Source organism: Myotis nattereri (assembly GCF_964212035.1).
Source record: "Myotis nattereri genome assembly, chromosome: 5".
Classification (NCBI taxonomy): Eukaryota; Metazoa; Chordata; class Mammalia; order Chiroptera; family Vespertilionidae; genus Myotis; species Myotis nattereri.
Window position 1 is genome coordinate 41,865,064 of NC_138080.1, and position 26,950 is coordinate 41,892,013.

Below are 26,950 nucleotides of genomic sequence, written 5' to 3' on the forward strand. Positions count from 1 at the left end.
TATAATTGAAGGGCAAACCACACATTGTCATATAGATTTTAATAGATATTCTGATTAACTCATCACAGTAATCATTTTTACTGTAATGATATGCAGCTTTACTATACTAGTATAAATAAAAACAGATAAATACAGCTCTAGGCAACATCACAGGTTAACAAACTAAGCATTCTTCATGAACCAAAACTGAAAACAATTATTAGGAAGAGATGCTGACACCCTTGCCCATTCTCATCAGACCTTCTCCAAAAAGCGACGCAAATAAGGTGCTCCACATATTATTTGCCAATCAGCCAGGCACATATATTTCATGATCTCCACTATTTCACAGTTTGGTGAAAAAGCAGACATACCTCAACCTATCAAGAAGAAAAATGGAACAGATCGTAATCCCAAAGAAAACCACTGAATGCATAGAAATATGGCACTTTTCCTGTATTTCAGCTGTAAGACACATCAGAGAGAGAAATACACCAAGAAGAAAATTAATATCCACCTTGAGTGTTCACCCTGAAATGTCAGTCTCTGAAGCAGGATAGGCAATGAAAGGAGGCCCTAACATGAAAAACAAAATGCATGTAAAGTTTACTATGATGAAGCTACCTGCAAAGAAACTCGCTTCTCTTTCCAAGGCTTGTAACTGAGAACAAGCAATTAAGTTGTTCGGTAGCCAGTGCTGAGGAACTCACACTCCAGCAGCGCCTTGCACGCTTCAGACAAGCTGGAGATAAGATACACACAACCATCGTTCAGAAATTATCGTACTCTGGATGGTCAAAGAAACTTTGAAGGGGCCAGAAAACTTGAAGTCTGCCAATGTAGGGAAGTGTCTTGGACAAAGTACCAATTTTAGGCAGATAGAAAAACTAGAATGTTTCATGGAGTTTCTAAAATTTTTTCAACTTAACAATTGTCATTCTAATATGGCTTCATGATCTTATAAATCTTCAAGATTTTACCCATTTTATGTGATCTTACAGATCTATTAAAAACTAGGAAGTGAAGACTCACTTCCAAAAAAGCAGCTCATTGCCAGTTTGTTTCAGAAAATGTCTGCAAAAAATCACTTTCCAACCAAAAATGCATAATCACAGAATATTTAGGCCGGTCCTTCAAGAAAACTACCTTTGCCGATAGTGAATTAAGACCATGATTAAGACAGACATTCCCAAAAACAATCCCAAACATACCCCAATACATTTTCAATTCATCCTGCAAAATATGCACTGCGAATAGTCAAAACATCATTGAATACCTCTGGATGTGACATACCCGAAGATTCAAAGGTTATGTTCTGATTACAATTTTAACTATTTTTGCAATTTCATTTGATTTTTTTAAAGGTAAACACTATTTAATGTTTGATTTTAATCTTCAGAGTGATTTGTAGTGTTTCAATTTTCCATTAATGAGTCAGAATGGACAGGTCAGATGATAGAATCCAGGGGATGGCAGTGAAAGATCAGAAGAAGGTTTATGTACACATTAGATCATAAATAACCACATCTTCTCTCAAACCCTTGTTCCCATTGTAAACTTTGTTCATATCTCCATATTTGTAAGTCAGAATTAGTCCATAAAAATCACATTAAAAAGGTAAAATTACTTAAGTGAGATATTAACTGATCTGTATTTTATAAATTTTAATCCATAAAAATATAAATAAGAATGGTAAATTTTTAAGAAAAAGAAATATACATTAGTGCAAGTTATGAATTACATTTCTTCAGTGTCAGCAGTAAAATATCTTGAGGAAAGAAAAAAATTACTGATCTAATTTCAAGAAGAAAAAAAAATTCCAGTGTTTAAACATGCAGTTAATTCCAGATATAGCTAAACAGAATAGTTACTTCTCTTTACTGTCAGAGCAGTAGCACGGTGCTTCCTTATGCTGAACAGTACTTGTATTTCATAGCAGTTTTAGAAATAGAAAATATGCATAAGACCAGGTCACATTATCCATAAAATCTGAGAGGGGGAAAAACAAAAAGATTCTGAACCACACAGCACAAAGCTGAGAGATCTCATTCATGCTTCATTCAAGATTGTACCTGTTTGATCGGCCTTTGTTATGGTGCATGTGTCGGCTCCAAGCATTCAGCGATGGTAAAAAAAACTACATGGTTAGTGGCATAAGAAACACTCCCTTCTTGTGATGAAACCTCAGTAAAATCACAGTACATCTCAATATGAGAAAGGATTGCTTCAAAAGGGCACACCAATTTAAAGAGGCTTTGTTACAGAGAGAGAAAGAAAGAGAGAGAAGCTCTTCTGGAATGTAAAAAGGTAATGCTTAACTATACAATTCATGAATTAAACAGAACAGTTTTGATTAAAAAAGGGCAAGACCTGCAGTCTTATAGATGGCTCAATTCAAAGTAACCCCTCCAGAAACGGGGACTGATAACACGTCTTTGCGATGTTGGAGTAACAGGCCGGGTGCTCCAGGGCTCCAGGGCCCTCTCCTTTGGGGCTCAAGTCTGCACTTTCATGGCACATCCTCAGTTGAACGCATCCAGTGCAGAATGACAGGAGGTGGATGGCTGCTCTCCTTAGACGGGGAAATACCTCACTCATTTCCTTCTCTCTCCTTTCCCTCCCCCAAACAATTCCTCCGTTCCACCAGCATTATTTGCAAACCATGTTGCAAAAGCCTGGCTTTTATATTTTCTTTTTCTTTCTTTTTTTGTTTAAAGGAGAACTATAGGTAGACGACTCCCTCAGGTTACAGAGTTGTGCTATTCAACAAATGAACTTCCTCTTCTGCCTCCTCTCTGTCCTCATCTACGAGGTTCAGTTGAACATTACCGAAGCGGGGTCTTGGTTTGCCGTCTGGGCCATATGACGGAGGATATCTTTTTTTGTTATAATGCCAAGGAGGCGCCTGAAAAAAATAAAGAGAAGACTGCCATTAAAATAAAAGGGAAAAAGAAAATGAGAAGCTACATTTATAGCTAAATCCTTTTTGTTGACAGGAATAGAGCAAAGCAAGTGCCTGATATTGTACTTTCAAAAATATTTTATTGGTAAAGATAATCAAATTACCCAGCTACCATCCTTTGATATAAAAAGTATTATGGTCACTAATAGTACAATGTTCTTTCCACTGAGACTCTCATTGAAGTTGAGCTATTTTGACTAATGAATGCCAACAAAAAAGTAACAAAAAAAAATGGGAGGATGTATGGAGAAGAAATTATACTAATCCCATTTGAGAAGGAATATACATTCTTATCACACCAAAAAAGCAGTAAATATTTGATGACCAAATCCCCTCAATATTCCATTTTTTAAAACTAAAATTAACTTTTAAAAAACAGATTGCCCAGTTGTATGCATAATCTTCATGAAAGCACATACAATTGAGATAAAATGGTCAACACAGAACCTCAATAGCAAACTTCAGAAGCCAGAATAAATCTATAAGACAACCCAACACTCATCAATGTTTTCCTTTTTTGATTTTGGCCAAAAAAGTTAAGATAGAGTGCTTTTATGAAAGTCTTAGTTGTTAATGCTTACATTAAAAGATAGATGAAAAAATCAAGAAGCAGTCCTAAAATATTATAAGTGAAGCACAAAGCAGGATGAATGAGTAGCTACTTATTATTCTGATTAGTAGTTTTTTTAAAAGGATGCATGAAACACTTGTGAAATATTAGCATACAACAGGAATACACAATCAGTTGTGTATTAAACAAACTGGGACAAGTTTATATAGGTATGGCAATTGCATGGCAAAATAATTTCAGGCATTTATTGCTAAAGCCAGACAATTTTTAGGTTATGAGGTAAGATAATAATTCAAAATTTATCTTTAGTCATTAAACCACTAGGAAGGACATAGAGTCTGTTAGAACAAATGCATCTGACCCTAAACACTGCTTACAGCACTCTAGAAGCATCATACAAAAGGGGCACACACATATTCTAGGTCCAGTTCACTAATGAAATGGCAAGAGACACATTATTGACTTTGAAAGTATTGAGGGTATGGAGGGTATAGCAGAAAAAGAACTAATGCTATGCTCACACACATTTATATATACACATACATATTACGCTCCAGTTAGTGTGCCCATAAAAAAATCCATTTAATTGTCGGCAAATTTAACATTGCTAAGCTCGGTTAAAATGATTTGTGAGCTTAGATTTACCACAAGACTACCACAAGATCAGGAAACATTTTTTTTTTTTAAAAGGAGGGGGAGGGTTTGGGGTGACGGGGTAGACATTTTTAATCTGGCATCCTCTGAGACTGGTGTAAGCACTAAAGTAGACAGATATGTTGTGTTACTTTAAAAATGTCCAGTAATATTTACTCAGTCAACTGCCAAACTCTTTACAGTTCTTAAATTGCAACTAATGATTTTGATGAGATGTTAACTTTTGCTTACTTCCCATGAGTGAAATTTTACATACATTTTAATTTATCTTACAGGCATATTATGAGATAGAACTGAAATTGGCAGCATGTAGGCCTTTGCTGGGCAGGTGTCTGGGAAAGAAAGGACTGAACAGTTCACAAGTGTCATGCCTCCTGACGTCTAAGGTGTCTAATGAGGAGATCTCATATATCTAATCACCAAGGGTTCGACGTGCTGCTTTAGTTGCTCGAGATGCTCTAATATGTTCTTCTTTGTGATGATCCCCAAGACAATCCTGAAACAGATCATGTTATGCTAATAACTGTGAGAAATTAAATTAAAAGAGGTTCCAATCATAATGATAATGAGAGAAAGAATAAAAACATGGACCATACGAATGCTTTTAATGAACACTAGAAAAATAAAAACAAAAATGGTTTGAAATCCCAGGTCCCAATTGCATAAATTCTACTGACTTTCAAAAGTGACATGGTGCTATTTTCAAATACTGGTGGGTTATTTTCCTTGTTAGGTTAAAAATCAAAATGATAAAAGTTTACAATGAAGATGACTACAAAGAAAAGTACAAATAATATTAATACACAACTATAAAATTCTGAAATTTATTTTCATTTTCACTGTTCCTTCCTTTGAAGAAAATGTTTTTCTAATATCTAAAATGTCACAGTGCAGCAGGTATTTTCTGGATCTACCTCAGCAATGTAAAGACAGGAGAAATCTCAACCTTTATTGCCTATGAGACTTGAGAAAGCCCTTTATTTTACTATTACTTGAAATTAAAATTAAAGGCAATGTGTACCAAATAAATAGTGCTGACCAACAAACACCCCATAATTTTCAGGACCTACTGAATGCTACTTCTTAAAGTAAGCAAATAAGACTTGTTTAAGATTAGGGGATCAAAATCACTTTCACTTTATGAATTCTTTTCTAAATGATTCCCAGTTAATATATTATTATTATAACATCAAGCAAAAGAATGGACATAAATTCTCTGGATACTTGAAAATAATTAAACTTTTGCCCTAACCGGTTTGGCTCAGTGGAAAATAATTAAACTTTTAATTATTAAAACAAAATTCTGGTTACCAGTTTTATAACGAAAGTCAATGAATTCAACTACAGTATATGACAATATAGACAGTGAGTGTCAAAAACCTTAAAAAGTGCCCTGGCTGGTGTGACTCCACTGGTTGGGTGTTGTCCTGTGCACCAAATGGTCATGGGTTCGATTCCTGGTCAAGAGTACATTGCTTGGGTTGTGGGCTCAATCCCCAATAGGGGGTGTGCAGGAGGCAGCTGATCAATGTTTCTCTCTCTCTCTCTCCCTCCCTCCCTCTTCTTCTCTCTCTAAAATCAATAAAAAGATATATATTTTTAAAAACACCTTAAAAAGCTTTTAATCTTTAAATTTGGGAAGCCCACCCAGAATTCCCTTCAGGGTAATTGAACATATTTATATTTCCTTGGTGATCAGGTTAAGTGAACTTTAATTTTTTAAAAAATATATTTTATTGATTTTTTACAGAGAGGAAGGGAGAGGGATAGAGAGTTAGAAACATCGATGAGAGAGAAACATTGATCAGCTGCCTCATGCACACCCCCCACTGGGGATATGCCTGCAACCAAGATACATGCCCTTGACCAGAATCGAATCCGGGACCCCTCAGTCCGCAGGCCGACTCTCTATCCACTGAGCCAAACTGGTCAGGGCAGGTTAAGTCAACTTTACTATTAAACTGCCTTTGAACATTCTGACTTCTTGAAGGGTGTCACCAGGGGACTTCACATAGTCAAAGTAGCTTGGTCCTACGATAAGTCAGTTATAAAAGAGTTCCTTAGGGTGGTGCCTGGATGTGAAGGTTGGGAAGCAGGGAAGGTAGGGAATAGGAAAGACATAAATAGGTTCTATGCCAATGTTTTTCATTATTTTTTTTTAATAATGTACTGATCACTGAGAACAAGATAAACTGAAAAGTTTGCAGAGCACGGGAGCAAGATCCCCACACTGTACTACATAAAATAAGCACTCACTCAGTAGATGTTCTTCTCTGATGTTTAAGGTCAAATAGACAACAAAAAAACATCAATTCACTTGAATTTACACTTGTAGTCAGGAAATGTGAAAATCTTGACAAAATTATTCTAATTTAATTCTTATTTCATTATTTCTATCCAATTATAGAGTGACTAATTTCAATAATATATTAGTAAGCTCTGCCAAAACACAAGGTACACAATGGAAAAAAAAATTATGTTTTTAAGGAACAAATGGCAAATTTAGAGATTTACAAAGCAGTGATTATATTTACAAAGTAATAGCCCTAAAAAGAAGAAAATACATATATCCCCTTCTCTTTAGCTAATGGAGAAAAGTGATTTGAGCATAATAAGGCCAGTTCAGTGCTGCTTTGTGAATTTCAGGAAATGTAAGGAAAATCAGTGCAAAATGTGACCCATGTAGAGACTGATTTGCTGTTTCTTGTGGGCTAACAAACAATGATGTAAGAGTTAACAGAGCATGACCCAACATTTTTCAAAGTCTGTTCCAAGAAAAACCAAACATCCGAGTTCTAACCCTGTCCCTCCATCAAGAAAAGGTTTAATATTCAAATAAGTTTGGAAAATTTGTTTTCTATTATCCCACTTGAGAATCAAATAATACCAACATTTTATAAGTTCTGAGAAGTTACAAATAAATAAACCTCAATTATATTTAATCCAATACTTTCCGAACTTACATGATCACAAAACTCTTTTAGGACAATGCCTACTGACATCCTGCTAGTTCTACCAAGACTCGAAGATTCTGAAAAATTCTGCTAATTAAAATTAAAAGTTAGACATCTATAACTGGCATCTTTACAGACATACTTCCCCTTGTCTCTCTGGTCTCATTTTCTCCTGGCATCCAAGGTTCCAGATTTGTTATATCCCTTCCCCCAAATAGTTATTCTCCACCACCTCTAAGGACCTAGTAGAAACTATAAAATGTGAGCAATTGTCCGGAACTTCATAGTCTATACTAAAAACCAGAAGATATAATTTTTTTCTAAGTTTAAATCTTAAATTATTTAAAGTGAGAATAAAACACTACTTTCTTACACATTTCACAGAAAAAAACCCCAATAGACACCACCCCAAAGGATCTCTTCTTTTTTATATTTATCAATCTGTTTTCCTTACAGGACAGAAATAAGGAAAATATAATCAGGGCAATTAAATGTGTTCCTTTAGAACAGGGGCTGGCAAACTTTTTGACTCGAGGGCCACAATGGGTTCTCAAACTGGACCGGAGGGCCGGAACAAAAGCATGGATGGAGTGTTTGTGTGAACTAATATAAATTCAAAGTAAACATCATTACATAAAAGGGTACGGTCTTCTTTTTTTTTTTAGTTTTATTCATTTCAAACGGCCGGATCCGGCCCGAGGGCCATAGTTTGCCCACGGCCGCTTTAGAAAAAAAGCCACACACACACACACACACACACAACACAAGCTTTCTTATAAACACAGTATCAGGTAAGATTTTAATTAACTATCCTCCATTTCCCCCACTTCATTCTTTTTTTACACTTTCTTCTAAATACACTTTCTAATGTCTGTGCTACCGAAACCTGAGAATTAACCAGCAAAGGGAAATACGGTAATTAACTCGTATAGCTTTGTGGACATAGTTAATCATGACTAGAGAATGACAATATGTTTGGTCCTACATAAAAGAACACACCGTGGCAAGCACAGAGAACAACTCAAAACAAGTAAAAGTTCCTAACAACTCATCTTAGCTTCCCACTAAATCATTTATAACTAAAAGGGCCCAAGAAGCAGTAAACCTTTATGAAGTTACTCCATTTAACATGTACTCATTTTTAAACAGTGAAGTTTAGTACCATTATTTTTCACATTAAACAACACTAAAGAAAAAGGTTCTTTTACTACATACATCTCTTCCCATCAATATCTGTAATATTTAACAATTCTGACCTCCCTGCCCCTAATCAAGAACTTTCTCTCTTTAATGATTTACTTCATATCATCTCCAGTTATTTTAACTGGCTAGCACAGTGAAATCACTAAACATGGATATCTTTCTAGCTTTATATTTCTATTCCTAACACAATACAGTATCATATATGTCCAAGAAAATAGGTTAAGATTCTATCAGTCAATTACATTATAAAACAATAGCAAGACATTGGGTTTTAAAACTGGAAAGATATTTTATTCCCTGATCGCTGACTTGCTAACCACGTGACTGGGCAAGTTACCAAACCTCTTCAAGCTCCATTCCTACATCTGTAAAGTCGGGATACTGCCACCGACTCTGCAGAGGGGCTGCAAAGTTAAATGAGCAAGGTAGTCAATAAACAAATTTCCTTTATTTTTGTCCTTTCTCCCTCTTTTCTCTAGATAGGGGGTCACATATTTTGTACAAAATGATATTTTAGAATACCTGCTGTGATTCTCTAAGTGTCTGGTATTTCAATAGCTTCAGGCTATGCATGCAGTTTATGCACAATCTTCTGTTCCTCATTTCTAGCTTTCCCTTTCAGCCCTCAGGTAAAACAACGTTCTTAAGTATCTCAACTAGGAACAGTAACATAAAGGGGGAAAAGGGGCTAGAGAGAGAATGGGAGGGAAGCAGGTCCCAGGTCAGGAACAGAGGGAGCAGAACATGAGGGAGCAGTATGTGATCAGGGAATAATCCTCTGTGCTACTCTCCACAATCCCTGTGACATTTGCCAAACGCAACCTTCCTATTTCCCCATCCTCAGAAATACTGGCAGTTTGTATGTTAAGGGCAAAAATAATAAATTTGTGCATTTTAAATACATGAGTATTTATATGTAAAAGGTCTGTGAGTGGAGAAGGTAGAAAAGAGGAAACAAAGCATTTGCTAAAGGAAGTTTTCAGCTAATTTACAAATTTCATTTAATTATGCATTATTTAATTATATTTCATTTAATTATATATATTCCCTTGTTACATGATAAATTTAAATAACAGCTGTCACAGTAAACAGCAGAACATCTAGAAAGTTATTCTGCACTAGAAATACATATTTTAAAACTGAAAGACAAGAGGAAGCAGGTGTTGGCAGTCCTCCACACAGGTCAGGGCCACCTCTCGTCCACGGGAGGAAATGCTCGAAGCACCACGTAGGTGCTGAAGATGTTTCAGTGTCACTACACTTTGTCACTACACTTTGGCAAAGATCTGGGAGTTGACATTTTTCTTATTCTCTGGTGTCAATCTGATTGATCTTGTATTTATAGCCACACTAAGAGCCAGACTTTCCCACTTGGGAGCTGATTACACTCTCTCCTATTAAGTGCATATGAATTCCACTAAAAGGGATAAAAACCTCTGACAAGTGAACTGATTTTTTGATGAAACTTACCCATTGTGAGTTACAAGGCACTGCCTCAGGCCCAGCTTTCGGAAAATATCCACCACAATCTCCATGGGGGTGTGGTCCGTCACTGTGAAAGGGCTCATGTCAAGAATGCTGCGAAGCTTCAAGGGCCGCGGACTTTCTGCTGGCAGAGACGGGGTGTGCTGTGCAAAGCACACACGAGAGCTGCCCACGATACCTTCTTGTTTCTTTCTGGCACTTTCTGAAGAGACAGAGAAGACCAAAAATTAAATTTGACAGGTTTTATTTTACTTTAAGGTCAGAGATTAAACAAATAAAGCAATGTATCCCATGACTTTTGGTCCCTTCATTTTTTCCTGTCTTCTTAAACAAAAAAGGAATAAACTAAGAAGTCAGCAATTTCTTATATTTGACAGAATCAGAACCCATCACCAACACACCATCTGCATGTAAATAAAATATGTTTTGGTAAACCAAGGTTCAATTGTCTTTAGTGGCACTGACCCTGTTTATTAACTCTGGGGGGGATAAGGAAGCATGTTTGGAATATGAGATTTTTAAACCTGCACAAATTATAGGAATCCATCATCGAATAACACCTGCCTGTGCCAACAGTCACTTCTCCTGCCTGGGAGGTGGGACTAAAAAGAGCTTCATCCTTGCTTTGACAATGGTGTGTACTTCACCACTGTGAATTAGCTCCTTCTCTCTCTTTGCTAATGTTAACATTTAATTTTCTAGATGAGTCACAAGTATGAACAGGTGGGTGAAACTACAATTACGCACATAATGGGCACGAACTGACTTCCTAGGTTTTATCTGAAAGGCTGTGATAATTGCCCCCTCCAGTGTGCTCGGCCTCACATGCTTCGGTCCTGCTGCCTACTTCCACTCCCTACTCTGAGTGCTAGACAGGAAGTGGCAAGGAGGCAGAAAACTGCAGAGGAAAGGGAGAGGTCATGGGAACAAGAAGGAAATCCGTGAAATGGAGAGAATACAAAAATAAAATAGCCAGCTTTATGCATCTATTTTGAGTTTAGTGTGTATTCAAAACTGTCCTATAATAAGGTATTTTATATATTATTCTTATATGTGTAAAGCCTTACAGGTCCACTTTTCCCATTCAAAAACGTAAACTTTACAAAAATGTATGTGGATAAATACTTAAGGTGTGTTCGAAAAGTCATGTGACTAACATTTCTGAGGATGTGACTTGATCTCATCTATCTAAAAGTACCTCTATTCCTGCCCTAACCAGTTTGGCTCAGTAGATAGAGTGCCGGCCTGTGGACTGAAGGGTCCTGGGTTTGATTCCGGTCAAGGGCATGTACCTTGGTTGTGGGCACATCCCCAGTAGGGGGTGTGCAGGAGGCAGTGGATCGATGTTTCTCTCTCATCGATGTTTCTAACTCTCTATCCCTCTCCCTTCCTCTCTGTAAAAAATCAATAAAATATATTTTTTTAAAAATAAAAATTGCCCTAACTGGTTTGGCTCAGTGGATAGAGCGTCGGCCTGCGGACTCAAGGGTCCCGAGTTCGATTCCGGACAAGGGCATGTACCTTGGTTGCGGGCACATCCCCAGTGGGGAGTGTGCAGGAGGCAGCTGACCAATGTTTCTCTCTCATCGATGTTTCTAACTCTCTATCCCTCTCCCTTCCTCTCTGTTAAAAAAAAAAAAAAAATTAATAAAATATATTTTTTAAAAAATAAATAAAAATAAAAAATAAAGTACCTCTATTCCCTTGTGAACACTATCTGCCAACCCAACATTCTATTTCTCAAGACAATAACAAAAACTAAAAAATATATCCACTGACTCAGTGAGAATGTAATTCTTAACTTTACCACCTTCTTCTTTTAAAAACCTGGCCTTCTTTCTTTAAATTTCTATGTAAATTCCAAAATTCTGATCTTTTCCATTTCTTTGCCTGGCTACCATTAAAACCTAAAGAATGGGAATCTAAACAGTGAAATTAAACTCTCTGATTGTAGGTTTGCCATGGCAATGACTTAGAAGCTGAAACACTTGAACAGAGACAAGTCTGACCACATACTTTGCCCACTCTGGCAACTACTATTGTATTACTTAGAGCAAAACTTGGAATGATGGGATTGCCGGTCTTTGAAAAAGTCTTCTAAAGGTGTAAGCCTTTTCCTAAACTGAGTAGGATATTCTCCGAAAGCTATTTCCTTCTCTTTTTTTCTACTTTAATAGCTCTTGCAAATTGAGTTTCTTTCCAATTTGATTTAAGAAATACTCTCAACTACACTGTCTAGTCTTTCCTCTTGCAATGACACAAGAATGGAAATATTTTACAGTCCTTCTGCAATTGCCACAGGGATAAGTTGAAAGGGGAATGACGAGCTCACATGAATGACCTTTGGAGACAGGGCAAATGCTTGACACTTCCAGCTCAGGGGCCTCTACTAAAAACTGCAGAGTGTCAAAGCAATTACTTAATGAAAATATTCTCTATCACCTTTGGAGGTCAGAGGGGAGAGAGGGGAGAGAGTGAGCTGTGTAGAAAAGGACTAGAAGCCTTATGGGTCTCCTTATTAAGACTGTAGTACTATTGGGTAAGAGGAAAAATTCATTTTGGAGGAACACAATTGCTTCCTCCTCGGGGAAAAAGTTTAATTTATTTCCAAGAAATAACATAGTATGCCTAATGCCTTTAAATTTTTTCAGGAAATGTTAGCTCAAAATACAACAGCACTTACATACTTTTTCAACCTGACGTTTAACCACAAATAAAATCTCAATGACTTTTTTCACTTTAAACTAGATATTACAACTTAATATTATAAACCTAAACCCCAAAACTAAAAAAAGAAGACCTTGTGAATCTGGTATGAAACAGGCCAATGAAGATGGAATTTTCAATAACTTGCATTCAAATAAGCCAACTTTATTAAATAGAAGAATGTATTTTGCTGGATGCCCTGGCACTTGCTAAAGTCTTATATGTTCATTAAGAGTAATTATATATTAATTAAGAAAAATCAACTTAACAAGGCTTATCTGAGCGGGGGTGGGGGGGTGGGGAAGTATCTGAGTCCAAACTAATAATAATGCCAAGTCAAAGATAAAACTCTATTTAGCAAGAAAACAACCTATGGAAGCATAAATTCCTTTTCTAAAGAATATAAGACCTGCCTTCACAAACCCAACCAATTAAACTTTATTGCTTCCTATCTTCCAGAAATCTACTATATATCTATGTCTATATCTACCTAGATATCTAGATACTGATACTTATAAATGTGTATTTTTTTTTTTTTTAAGAAGGTACCTATTGCAATTGTCAGGTCTCTTCTGAGGGCAAATCCTACTAATCTCTGAGATTCTTTTGACATTATGACAGGAAAGCCATTGTAGCTGGTTTCATTAATCATGTTTTCTATGTCATCCACTGTCATGTTGTCTTGTGTCAGGACAGCTAAGGGAGGATCATTCCTTCGAGGTCTCATGACATCAGCAGCCAGGGTGGTATGAGTGAATTCTTCTTTTGCATCCAAGAAAGGGTATCCATTTAACCGAATGTGCGCTTCATAAATGCCTTCCCTACCAAAGGCGTCTCCAACCCATTTACTGGTCATTACTGCAGCCATAAGGGGGACAATATATTCCAGGCCTCCAGTAAGCTCAAAAACAATAACCACCAGGGAGACAGTCATCCTTGTCACTCCACCTGAAAAAAATAAGCACCACTGGTCAGGAAGGACAGGAGCCTCATCAATACTTGCTAGTAGAATTTTTGCACTAGGCAAGTGAATACAAACTTAGTGAAAAGGATTATCATCGAAAACTACTATTAGGATAATTATTACTATTTTAATAAGATCTAAAAGAACACCAATCATCTTTGTTTGTAACACAGAAGACTTGAAATAACATTTCAAAACCTGCTTGCTTCATATAAAAAACCACAGCTGTCCAACCAAAACAACTTTGCCATTTTGGTTCACTGCGATAGCAAAGACATAATTTCACCCTTATAAAAGATCATTCATTCTCAAGGAATTTGGTGAAGCACATCATAGCTTTCTTGTTTACTACCAACTTACAAATGAAATTTATATGTGGGTAGAATATTAATTTACTATATTTCTCTCCTCTAAATCTTTTCAAAATAAGCAAAATGTTGATGCCTGTGGTCTATGGTAGCAGTATAATATTCCCTCCCTCAGAAAACTCATCTCTTCATCTATCCCAATCACCATTCTGCACTACCTTCTCTATGCCAATGCCTCCCCGACATGTCTCCCTCTACAGCTACATTTGCCCCATGTCTCCAGCTGTGCACGCCTTATCTTATTGTGCTTGTCTTGACTTCCTCTAAAAAGACAGTGCACAAGCACTGTCACAGAAAACATCACACACTTAAAACTAAACTACTCTTCCCAAAGAGCTCCGCATTCCAACTTCCCTGACTCCAACAGCCAGCATCACATTCTTCCTGACAACCTAGGTAATCATTCTTGGTTCATCCTTTTACTTTATCCCAACACCTACCTAGACTCTCACCTAGTCCTATCTGATTTCCTCTGCAAAATATCTATGGGTACCTTTTTTGAAAGTCTCACTATTCGCAACCTAGTCCAGACCCTCAAAACTTTGTTCCTTGATTTTAATACTATTTTGTGTTACCTCCTTAACTCCAGGCCTATTACCTTCAATCCACTTTCTAAGCCATGTTCCTAGGTTAATCTTTCCTAAGTAACACTTTCACCATGTTGCTTCTTCGCTCAGAAACCTACCAGGGCTCACCAGTTCATTCTATATTAAGCTTAAACTCTTCCTTCTTGTTTTTTAACCTAAAAATAGAAGGGAGAAAGGACCTACTATTATCTATCTATACTCTGCCAGGCATGTCCTAGTCAGTTTACAAAAGTGTTTTTAAAAATTATTTTTTCATGAAGAACTTATTTTACCAGGCACCATGCTAAGAGCTTTATATACATTTTATCTCATACTAGTGGCCCGGTGCTCAAAATTCATGCACTGGGGAGGGTCAGGGGGTTGGGGAGAGTCCTCAGCCCAGTCTGCGCCCTCTCGCAGTCTGGGACCCCTCGGCAGACATCCCTCTTGCAATCCAGGACCCTCACTCCTTACTGCCCACCTGCTCGCTCACTGCTCAGCTCCCTGCTCCTTAGCGGCAGGCTCCTTACCGCCCGGCTCCTTACCGCCTGGCTTCTGGCTGAACAGCGCTCCCTGTGGGAGCACACTGACCAGGGGGTAGCTCCTGCGTTGAGCCTTTGCCCCCAGGTGGTCAGTGTGCATCATAGCGACTGGTCATTCAGGTCATTCTGCCATAACAGTCACTTAGGCTATTATATACAGTAGGTCCTCAGGTTACATCAGAGATCTGTTCCTACAGCTCGATATAACGCAATTTTCGCTGTAATTTGGAACCCACCTACCTAAGCACCTACGTCACTCACATGGAGCACATACACAGCAGTAATGAAGTGAAACAGTAAAACAAATTTAAAAGAAATATAACAATTCCTAACCTTTACTTGTGGTAAATAATAAAAAACATAAAGCACATATGTACATATGTCAAAATGACAGACTTTCTCTTTTTATAAATACTGTAAATGGGAGATGGCGACGTAACCACGAAACGACGTACGTCGAGTCTGACGTAACCTAAGGACTGCCTGTATATAGATAATCCTCAAAACAACTGTAAGAGATAGGTAGTTATTATTTCCATTAAAAAATTTTTTTGAAGTAAGTAAAGGAACTTTCCCAAAGTCATCAAGCTACATGTGGCAAAGGCACAACTGCCATAGATCTGACCGATTCCTAATACAAATTCATCCTAACTTAAACCATGGCAATCTCACAGTCTGGGTCCTTCTCACCATCCAACTTTTTGTTTCCCAAAAGTACCCAAATGCATTCTGTACTTCAATACTGTCAGTTTCTTCAGAGGCCCATGAATACTATTCTAATTTGTCTTCACATTATATTCTTCAACAAAGTCCTGTAAATTCTATTAATCTTTAAAAATAAAGTTAATGTTTTACCCTAAATTACTTCAGCTCTTTTTTCCTCTAGATTGCTACAATTTTCATAGACTCTTGCAGTACAATATATAATCATTATGTATTGCTCACTATTATTTTCTCAGTGTGGGTCTTGTCTACCCAACCTGATTATAGTTGAGGTTGGGTTCATGGTTTATACTTCTTTTTCTATGACTCACTGCGCCTAGCAGAGTGCTAAACAGAAAGTAGGTACTCAATAAATACTTGCTACTTTAGTGAAAATGATTCTGTCCTTCACTTTCACTTGATATTATACTGTTGAAGATTAAAAATTACTTTACACAATTTTGATGTATTGAACAAAAATAAGTCAAAATACCAACGATTATTAAATATTATTACCAAAGTTTAGCTGACATTTTAAATATAAAACAACTACTTATCATGCCCAAGAGGACAATAAATATACTTGCAAATATTTTGCTTTTCTTTTCTTTAAAACAGTAGTGACTCTTCTCATTTTTCTATAAATACACCTTACATGGGGGAGGGCTGGTAAAGAAACCTTTTACTGAGGCTAAAAATAAATCACTGCAGAGCCCAAGTAAAGCTACTCTGTAGCTTTGCTGGCATGCTAACCTAGGAACCAGGCTATAGCTAGTGGAGGGAGGTTAAGACCCTTGACAATGAAAAAAACAAAAATCTTCTTGGACAGGGTTCAAATTAAGCCTAAGATGTTTTCTGTCATAAAGCATTAAGTGATATTAAAAAGATTAAATTAAATTTTTATTAAATTTTTGCATTAACAAATTTTCACAGGCAGGTAAAATAAAACCTAGTACTGTTTATCCTATATAAAAGGCTAATATGCAAATCGACCGAACAGCGAAACGACTGGTTGCTATGATGCGCACTGAGTACCAGGGAGCAGAAGCTCAATGGAGAGCTGCCCCCTGGAGATCACTGTGCTCCCACAGGGGGAGCACCCCTCAGCTGGCTCATAGCTGGCGAGCACAGCGGCAGTGGCAGGAGCCTCTCCCACCTCCACTGCAGGCGGGTGGTAAGGAGCCAGGGGTCCCGGACTGTGAGAGGGATATCTGACTGCCAGCTTAGGCAGATATACCCTGAGGGGTCCTGGGCTTTGAGAGGGCCCAGGCCAGGCTGAGGGACCCCCCCCTCCAGTGCACAAATGTTGTGCACTGGGCCTCTAGTATCATATAATAGTAGTACTATTTCATTTCTGTGAAAACACTCTCTTCCTCTGTCCTGTGCCTCACCTTTTCCCTAACCCCACCCTACCAATTAAGCACAAGCAAGCTCTTACTCATTTTCTCTCTCAGACTCACAGGCATCCAGACACAGACAGACACAGTGGTTGTTACCTAAGCATGCGGCAGCACCAACCATGGCATAGAGGCCAGGAGTAATGCAGTCAGCCCCAACCTCACACCACTCCTTAAAGATAAACCAGTCATGGTGATAATATGCAAGCTGCTCCACTGCAATGCCCACAATCCTCCCTGCAATTGCTCCGATGGCCATGCTGGGGATGAACAAGCCTGACGGAACCTACAACAAAACAGAATACACGATAAGGCAGAGGTCCTCAACTGCATGCTTGAAACTATGTTCTGTGGATTTCTTTCTAACACTTTTGCTTCTTTTCACATGACATAGCAAAATCCTAAAACTTTTAGCAAAATCTTACTATACAGTATCCTAACAATTCCATGAATTCAGTTACAAAATAACACATCACATTCTCTACTCCAGCGGTTCTCAACCGGTGTGTCATGACCCCTTTGGGGGTCGAACGACCCTTTCACAGGGGTCACCTAAGACCATCAGAAAACACATATATAATTACATATTGTTTTTGTGATTAATCACTATGCTTTAATTATGTTTAATTTGTAACAATGAAAATACATCCTGCATATCAGATATTTACATTACAATTCATAACAGTAGCAAAATTACAGTTATGAAGTAGCAACGAAAATAATTTTATGGTTGGGGGTCACAACATGAGGAACTGTATTAAAGGGTCACGGCATTAGGAAGGTTAAGAACCACTGCTCTACTCCAAAGAGAAAATAAACCAAGGGTTATTTCTCTAGGTAGGGGTTCCTTAATGCCAACCCCTAACAAAATTTTCATTAGTACATGGTAAAATGTGGAAAGAAAAAGAAAATAACAGTACAAAGCACTTTTCATAATTCTATATCAATTCAGTATTAAGTACTGCCTTTACTCCAAGATTATGTCCTTCCTATATATTACTTGTTTATAAAATGATAGAAAGATGCTATCCCTCTTAAGTGGTACAATATAAAGCGGGCAATGTTATCAGGTGTCCCAATAATTATGTAGTGATTTTATATTATCCTATATAATAAAAGCCTAATATGCTAAGTGTCCAGTTGACTAGTCAGCTGTTCAACCAAAGTGTAATATGCTAATGATATGCTAAGGCTGCTCAACAGCTTGCTATGACACGCACTGACCACCAGGGGGCAGACGCTTCAACTGGTAGGTTAGCTTGCTGCTGGGGTCTGGCTGATCAGGACTGACCGAGATGGGCCGGACATGCCCTGGAGCCCTCCCTCGGTCCCTCCTTGGCTGGCCAACCTCTCATGTCTCTCCCCGGCCTGGATCATGCATTGGTGGGGTCCCTTGGCCTGGCCTGTGCCCTCTCTCAATCTGGGACCCCTCGGGGGATGTCGGAGAGCCAGTTTTGGCCCAATCCCGCAGGCCAGGCAGAGGGACCCCACTGGTGCACGAATTCGTGCACCAGGCTTCTAGTATATTTATATGTATACATGCATGCATACATTATATATATATACACATATATACATATATGTATATATATATATATATATATTTTTTTTAGTCAATCAATATTTTTCTCCTTTTAATTCATACATATGAATCTAACGAGGATAATAGAAACAGTAAACACATTAAGCAAGATCATTTAAAGACTATTAAAAGACTAATAGCTCTAAACTGTTGTGGATATGAAATAAGCTGAGCACAAAGTGTTGGCAAGTTGAAGAATATATCAGGTTCATTAACTGGATATCCAAATAGAAGGGGTCAAAATATGTTTGTTTATTTTCCTGCCAGGTAGATCCTTTGGCCAAAGCAGAGGGTAATAGGCCTCTGGTGTCCTGTAGCTCAACTAAGGGTGTGTTGTTTGCTGTTGTTTTTAGACAGAAAATCAACTTACTGTAGAAATAGGAGCTTTAACAACTCCTTTAATTTGATTCACTAAGAAGAAAAAGGAAAATTTCAAGGTTTTTCTAATATTTAACTCTTATATTTAATTAGTAATATTTAATTACTATAATGTGGACTAAACACAGAGGATAATACAAAAGAGACCATATTTCTGGTCAGGGGACATACAAGAGTCACCAATGAATACATAAATAAGTGAAACAAATCTCTCTCTCTCTCTCTCTCTCTCTCTCTCTCTCTCTTGTCCTCTCTCCTTTTCTCTCTTTCTTTAAAAATAACTAAATAAAACTTTTAAAAAAACAACAAAAGACCATATTTCAACGCCACTCCAATTTTGTTAAAATCAAGCTGTTACTCTCCACAATGTACAGCTGTGAAAGCACACTAACACTAGATAATATATTATATGAACTAGAGGCCCAGTTCACAAAAATTTGTGCACTTGGGGGGTCCCTCAGCCCGGCCTGTGCCCTCTCGCAGTATGGGACCCCTCAGGGGATGACCACCTGTTGGCTTAGGCCCACTCCCTGGGGGGGGACTGGGCCTAAGCTGGCAGTCAGACATCCCTCTGGCAGCCCGGGAGCCCTCGGGGGATGTCCACTTGCCAGTGGGGAGTAGGCCTAAGCTGCAGTCGGACATCCTTAGCGCTGCTAAGGAGGCGGGAGAGGCTCCCACCACCACCACCGCTGTACTGACAGTCGTCAGCCTGGCTTGTGGCTGAGCAGAGCTCCCGCTGTGGGAGCACACTGACCACCAGGGGGCAGCTCCCGCATTGAGCATCTGCCTCCTGGTGGTCAGGGTGTGTCATAGTGACCAGTCATCCTAGTCGTTCTACTGTTAGGGTCAATTTGCATATTACCCTTTTGTTATATAGGAGTGCCTGGCCAGCCTGGGTGAGGGGCTGAGGGCTGGGCCATTTGCAGGCTGGCCACAGCCCCTTCAGAATGGGGGGTCCTGCTGGGGTACCTGGCCAGTTTGGGTAAGGGGCTGAGGGCCATTTTCAGGCTGGCTAAGCCCCCCAGCAGGGACCCTGACCCTATGAGGGTGTGGCCAGCCTGGGTGAGGGGCTGATGGCCGTTTGTAGGCTGTCCACGGCCCCCAGCCACCCAAGCTCCCAGTGGAGGCTGGCTGGAAGCAGGTATCTGGGATTTATATGTCTTCTATAATTGAAACTTTGTTGCCATGAGCGGAGCCCACAGCCAGCTCAGGGCCAGCGGGAAGCCTGGCTTCCTCCATTGCCCAGGCAACCAAGCCTCTTGCTTGCTACAGCTTCGTGGTTGCCGGTCGCCATCTTGGTTGGGTTAATTGGCATATAGTCGCTCTGATTGGCTGATGGGCGTGGCTTGGGGCATAGCAAAGGTACAGTCAATTAGCATCTTTGTCTTTTATTAGTGTAGATTACAGGTAGAGTAATTTAAAGAACAAGGATTAGCTGACATCTGATATACATCACCGACAGTCACATAATAGAATTATATTTACTGGCAAATCACTATCAAATGTTATTCTCACTTTCATAAGTTAGAAAAAAACAATGTCCCAGGGCATAAGGACCAAGTCCTTGATGGAAAAAGGCTTTGGGCGCCCTAACCGATTTGACTCAGTGGATAGAGCCCTGGCCTGCGGACTGAAGGGTCCCAGGTTCGATTCCTGTCAAGGACACATCCCCAGTAGGGGTGTGCAGAAGGCAGGTGATCAATTTTTCTCTCTCACTGATGTTTCTAATTCTCTATCCCTCTCCCTTCCTCTCTGTAAAAAATCAATAAAATATATATATATTTTTTAAAAAAGGTTTTGGGCTTAGTAATGTAACTCTTGCTTCAGCAGTGTCCTTTCAAGGTAACCCCTACAGGGATATGGTAAAGTAGAAAAGTGGCTTCCTAAAGATATGGATATCCTGATTCTTGTGAATTCATTATGTTATATAGCAAGGAGAAATTAAGGTTGCAGACAGAATCAAGGTTGTTAATCAGCTGACCTTCAAACTGGAGATTATCCTGGATTATCTGGCTGGGCCCAAAGTAATAATAAAGGTGTTTTAAATGTGGAAGGATTTAGAAGAGTGAGTTTCAGAATGATGAGGTAAAGAAAGACTTGACCATCTATTGCTGGCTTTGAAGATGGAAGAAGGGGGCCATGAGCCAAGGCATGTGGGCAGCCTCTAGAAGGCGGGGGGGGGGGGGGGGGATCCCTGTCAATACTTTAATGTTAGCCCAGTAAGGCCGATTTTTGATTTCTTATCTCCAGAAATGTAATAAATTTGGGTGATTTTAAGCCACTAAATTTATGCTAATTTATTACTGCAGCAATAGTAAACTAATAAATGGTTTAGAAATATCATGAATTTTCTAACACTCCTCCCACTAAATGGTAGAACATATATCCCTCCCCCTGAGCCTTGGTGGGCCTTTGTAGCTGTCTAGACCAGCCGTGGGCAAACTACTGCCCGCGGGCCGGATCCGGCCCGTTTGAAATGACTAAAACTAAAAAAAAAAAAAAAAAAAAAAAAAAAAGACCGTACCCTTTTATGTAATGATGTTTACTTTGAATTTATTTATATTAGTTCACACAAACACTCCATCCATGCTTTTGTTCCGGCCCTCCGGTCCAGTTTAAGAACCCATTGTGGCCCTCGAGTCAAAAAGTTTGCCCACCCCTGGTCTAGACAAACAGTACACAATAGAAGGCATGCTGTATGACTTCTTTGGCTAGGTTAGAAATGGTCCTCTTGGGGCACTTGCTTTTGGAAATCTGAGCTACCATGTAGGCAATCTAACCACCCTGAGGCCACCATGCCAGAAAAACCACAGAGGGAGAGATGTTAGAAAAGGCCAGATGTTCCAGCTCTAGCTGTCTGAATCTTCTCAGACCAGGTGCCAGACAGATGAATGTCTGAGATGAGCAGCCTTAGCCATGTCTCATGACAACTGTACGAGAGACCAAAACATGCCAGCTGAGTCCTTAACCAAATCAGACCATTATCAAAAGCAATATAAGTTATCATAAGCTGCTAGATTTGGGGGTAATTTGTTACATATTAACAGATACCATGGCTCAGCAATATATCCTAAGGATTTTTTTTTTTTTTCATTCCTTAAAATTAAACCCAAAAAATAAGAACTTTTTCAGGCCACAGTTAGGAAACAACCACCTTTACATAAAAATTTCATCTCTCATTCCACATACAAGTTTTGATCATGCCAAGATTAGTTAAATATCACCCCTCATTGGCACTTACCTTGATACCAAAAGTGAATACTGTCATTATGATTTTAAATATGAGTGCTAAGCATAACTGCCATATAGCTGAATACACTCCGACGCCTGCTGGACGATCAGGAATATCATCAACAATTTTGCTGGCATTCATGTCATTTCTGTAGTCACAAAGAGAAGAGGATTCCAGGGGCCCACAGTCTGTAAAAAGCTCTCTAATCAGTTCACTGGTGTTGAGCCTAGTATATGGATTAGGGAAAGCTATCACAGCAGTGATGGCTGCAACAATAATGACTTCAAGGACAGGATACTTTCCAAATTTGGTGGATTTGCGTCGACGACACCAAGCTATATTTGCCCTAATGAAAAAGGCTCCCCAAAGCCCTCCAAATACCCCGAGGAGAATAAAAGGAAACAGTTCAAAAAGGTACCATGGTGTATGATACTCCACATAAAAAAGGACCAGACGGCTATTACCAAATGGATTAATGGATCTCAAAACAAATGCAGCAACTAAAGCAGCAAAAAATGATCTCCATAAAGTTTTAAGAGGAAAATAATAGCTAACCTAAAAAAAAAAAAGAAAAAAAATTAATGATATAATTTTATTTTCTGATATAACTTGAACAGTAAATATCATAGCTCTAAATTTTGCTGCCACTAGAATTTACATAGAATGGATTTCACTATGGTAAGAAAAATATTGATGTTTTATTAACTTTAACTATCACCTCATTATACATTCACAATATCAACTAGTCATAAATGTCTAATAATTATTTAAAATACCTAGCATTTCTTATTTTCAAAATGAATTTCACTTCCAATCATAGTAGTTAACAATAAATGTACTACCACCAGCTCCTGTTAGCTCATACAGAAGTATTTGATTTACCTCTTCTATATTAAATTTTAAAAAGAGGAAAAAATAGAAATAACTAAAAAAGTACATTTTAAAATATTCCTAGTCATTTTTTTGTGTAAATGTGTAAAAAGTCTTAAGCACCAAAGAGAAAACAAAAATAAAATATTCTACTAAAGCAACTAAAATGATCTCCTCAAACATCAATAACTGCAATATAAATAATCACAGAAGAAAAACTTACAAAGATGATTTAGGAATTAAAAAATTTAAATAAAAAGGCTGTATTTAAGCTAATAGAGATAGATCGTTTTAAATATTTCTTTATTAAATCAAATTCATATCTGCTTACTTTAATATGTCAGCAAAGTTAAATTTTAAACAATAACTAATGTTTGTAAGTAATATATTTTTTAAAATTTTCTCAAGGTAAAGAACATATATAGTATATTACCTTTTATGTATGAGTGAAAAATAAGTTTATGAAAATAAATTTGAAAACTTAAAAACAAAGTCTATACCTACTACACTAGATATAAAACTGAAAAGTATGCTAAAATATACTTTAATGGTAATTATATACAACTTTAATATATGTTCTTTTTTTTAACCTACCTCTTCCAGGCTAAAAAGAACTCCTCCGATCGGTGCACCAAACGCCACAGAAACACCTGCAGCTGAGGCAGCTGAGAGCACCTAAAAAAAAAAAAAAGGATGTGGTTTATTTCGTGTTTTTATAGTTCAAACATATGCCAAATAAAAATTCTTCACATTACTCGAATTTTCGAAATGACTTCTGAATTTAACTCATATGTCTCCCTCCTCTCCAAGCAAATGCAAATATGTATTTCCTCTAAAAAGATTTTTTTTATCTTCTGCTTTAATTAAAAGGTCAATCATATATTCAATATTCAGTAAAAAAAAACAACACCTTATGCAAGATATGCTAATATAAATGGGATATAAAAAAGAGGCAATAAATACAGCCAACTTTCAAGATGTCTGTTTGCGAAGACCGGTGGAGAGAGTAGTAACTGGTTTGAGGGGAGAGTTTACATATTTTTATTTATTTTTTAATCCTCACCCAAGGATATTTTTCCATTAATTTTTAGAGAAAGTGGAAGAGAGAGGAAAAGACAGAGAAATATTGATGTGAGAGAAACACACTGATTGGCTGCCTCCTGCACATGCCCCAACAGACCAGGGCCCAGGCTGGGGAGGAGCCTGCAACTGAAGTATACCTACTACACTAGATATAAAACTGAAAAGCATGCTAAAATATACTTTAATGGTAATTATATACAACTTTAATATATGTTCTTTTTTTTAACCGGAATCAAAGTCGGGACCCTTCAGTTCACAGGCCAATGCTCTATCCACTGAACCAAACTGACTAGGGCTGTTTACTTATTTTTTTTTTTTAATATATTTTATTGATTTTTTACAGAGAGGAAGGGAGAGAGATAGAGAGTTAGAAACATCGATGAGAGAGAATCATCGATCAGCTGCCTCCTGCACATCCCCCACTGGGGATATGCCCGCAACCCAGGTACATGCCCTTGGCCGGAATCGAACCTGGGACCTTTCAGTCCGCAGGCCGAAGCTCTATCCACTGAGCCAAACCGGTTTCGGCAACTTATTTTTAAATAGGATATAATTTCTTCATATTTTAGAGCTAACTGCGTCATCTACATATATAAAAGGCTATGTGTCCAACTGTACATCCGTCCGACCGTCCAACCAAACAACCAGCAGGTACATATGAGGCGCACTGGCAATTTAAAAATAAACATTGACTCGTGTATGTGCAATACATATAAAGCTCTCACTGGCGCCAATTGCACGCATTTTAATTTATAATACTATATTATATATACTATTTTGACATGTAATTTTTTGCAGTAACATAATTACTGCACAAATCTTTCTTCTAATTAATTTCCTTTCAATATACATGAATCCGTGTACCAGGCCACTAGTCATTAATAATTGCCTTAGTCCAAATCCTAGTAAAATATCCACGGATCTTAAAAACTACTGAGTTTCCCTATGTTTTCACTACCCTAAGTCCTCTGAAAATACTGCCACTACCAATATGGAGAGCCTTCAGCACAAACAATGGCTGCCCCTTTGGATACAGCCTCACCAGCCAGACTCACATAATAACCTCTCTTGTGGATCTTCTCTGCAACTTCCTGGTCTGTCACTTGGACACTGCCCAAGTCCCACCAGTGTGAAGCCAACTACACATTGGGCATCTATTTCTAATTGCTTTTCTAAGAGTCTTTATTCTTTTCACTACTTCAATAAATATTTGAGGTTACCAAAGCATTTCCTCAAATGGTCAAGTTTTACATTTCTGAAAAAGAAATTAGAAATCATCAAAATTAAATTGTAAATGATTAAGAGTACAAACTACATAGTCAGGTTACTGTTTGGTAAATTAAAAATAAACAAGTATGTGTTTTAATTAAATCGTATCTGGCTTTAAGAATACAGACTTTGCTTATTTAGATAAGAAGTGTGAAAAAATTTAACTTACTTTGTGTGTTTTTTTTCCCATTAATGGAACTGCAGACAACATATTTAACTGAATTTTCTAATTCTACATTTAATAAAATAGAATTTTACAATCAAACTAACACCCATAACACACATTTTAATCTTTAGTAAGTATTTTAGAATCATTTAATTAAAAAATGTCAAAGAAGTGCGTATAGGAAGAAAGACAAAATATGAGGCTTTAATGCTTTCACTAACAAGTACCCTAACAAGTAAACTCTAGACCAGCCGTGGGCAAACTACGGCCCAAAGGCCGGATCCGGCCCGTTTGAAATGAATAAAACTATTGAAAAAAAAGACCGTACCCTTTTATGTAATGATGTTTACTTTGAATTTATATTAGTTCACACAAACACTCCATCCATGCTTTTGTTCCGGCCCTTCGGTCCAGTTTAAGAACCCATTGTGGCCCTCGAGTCAAAAAGTTTGCCCACCCCTGCTCTAGACATTTATATACTAAGGTGACAGAATAAAATTGTCATAAACATTACTAAGCATCACAGTGTGTATATTAAAATTCAGATGAATTAAATTTTTATAACATTTTCTAATAAATTATATCTTTCACTTATAATGAATAAATAAAAATACAAATCTTACCCCCAAATTGTCATGGTACAATAGCAAGTAAAGGAACTGAACTGGGGAGACAAATGCTATAGTTCCATTTAACCATTAACTTGCCCTGCTATAGTATAGTTTAGGTTTTGCTTTGAGAAGACATAAACATATGTCCACACAGTCATAGTAGTAGTAGTAGTATTAGGATAGTTAAGAGTATAGACTTTAGAGTGGAAGAAAAATAAATTTTAATCTACACTCTGACACGTAATCTTGGGCAAATTAGCCAAGATTTAGTTTAGTTACCTATCTATAAATGAGAATAATAATGCCATGTTAATAGGATTATCATGGGATTAAATTTTAAGATGCAAGTAAAGAATATGACATAGGCCCTAACCGGTTTGGCTCAGCGGATGGAGCGTCGGCCTGCGGACTCAAGGGTCCTAGGTTCGATTCCGGTCAAGGGCATGTACCTTGGTTGCGGGCACATCCCCAGTGGGGAGTGTGCAGGAGGCATCTGACTGATGTTTCTCTCTCATCGATATTTCTAACTCTCTATCCCTCTCCCTTTCTCTCTGTAAAAAATCAATAAAATATATTTTTTAAAACAATAAAAAAAGAATATGACAGAACCAGATACACAGTAATCAATAATAATGTTAGTTATCCTAATTACATAACAGCGATTTTCAACCAGTGTACCATGAGAATTTTTAAAACATGCAACACC

General features: G+C 37.8%; 1 protein-coding gene across 4 annotated transcripts in view; it reads right to left on the reverse strand.

Annotated features, from left to right (window-relative positions):
- Window positions 1-423: 423 nt before the first annotated feature.
- The window catches only part of CLCN3 (chloride voltage-gated channel 3), an 88,843-nt gene continuing 62,316 nt past the window's right edge, over window positions 424-26,950 (reverse strand). For 2 of the 4 annotated variants that reach the window (XM_081090933.1, XM_081090934.1), the window contains 7 exons: window positions 23,710-23,790; window positions 22,255-22,800; window positions 17,153-17,339; window positions 13,064-13,462; window positions 9,794-10,010; window positions 4,587-4,662; window positions 429-2,884 (listed from right to left, as the gene is read on the reverse strand). In XM_081090933.1, the coding sequence (XP_080947059.1) occupies window positions 2,726-2,884; window positions 4,587-4,662; window positions 9,794-10,010; window positions 13,064-13,462; window positions 17,153-17,339; window positions 22,255-22,800; window positions 23,710-23,790 (1,665 nt within the window). In that variant the 3' untranslated portion in view covers window positions 429-2,725. Of the gene's footprint in view, window positions 2,885-4,586; window positions 4,663-9,793; window positions 10,011-13,063; window positions 13,463-17,152; window positions 17,340-22,254; window positions 22,801-23,709; window positions 23,791-26,950 lie in introns of all 4 variants that reach the window. The other 2 variants (XM_081090935.1, XM_081090936.1) reach the window with 1 other exon arrangement.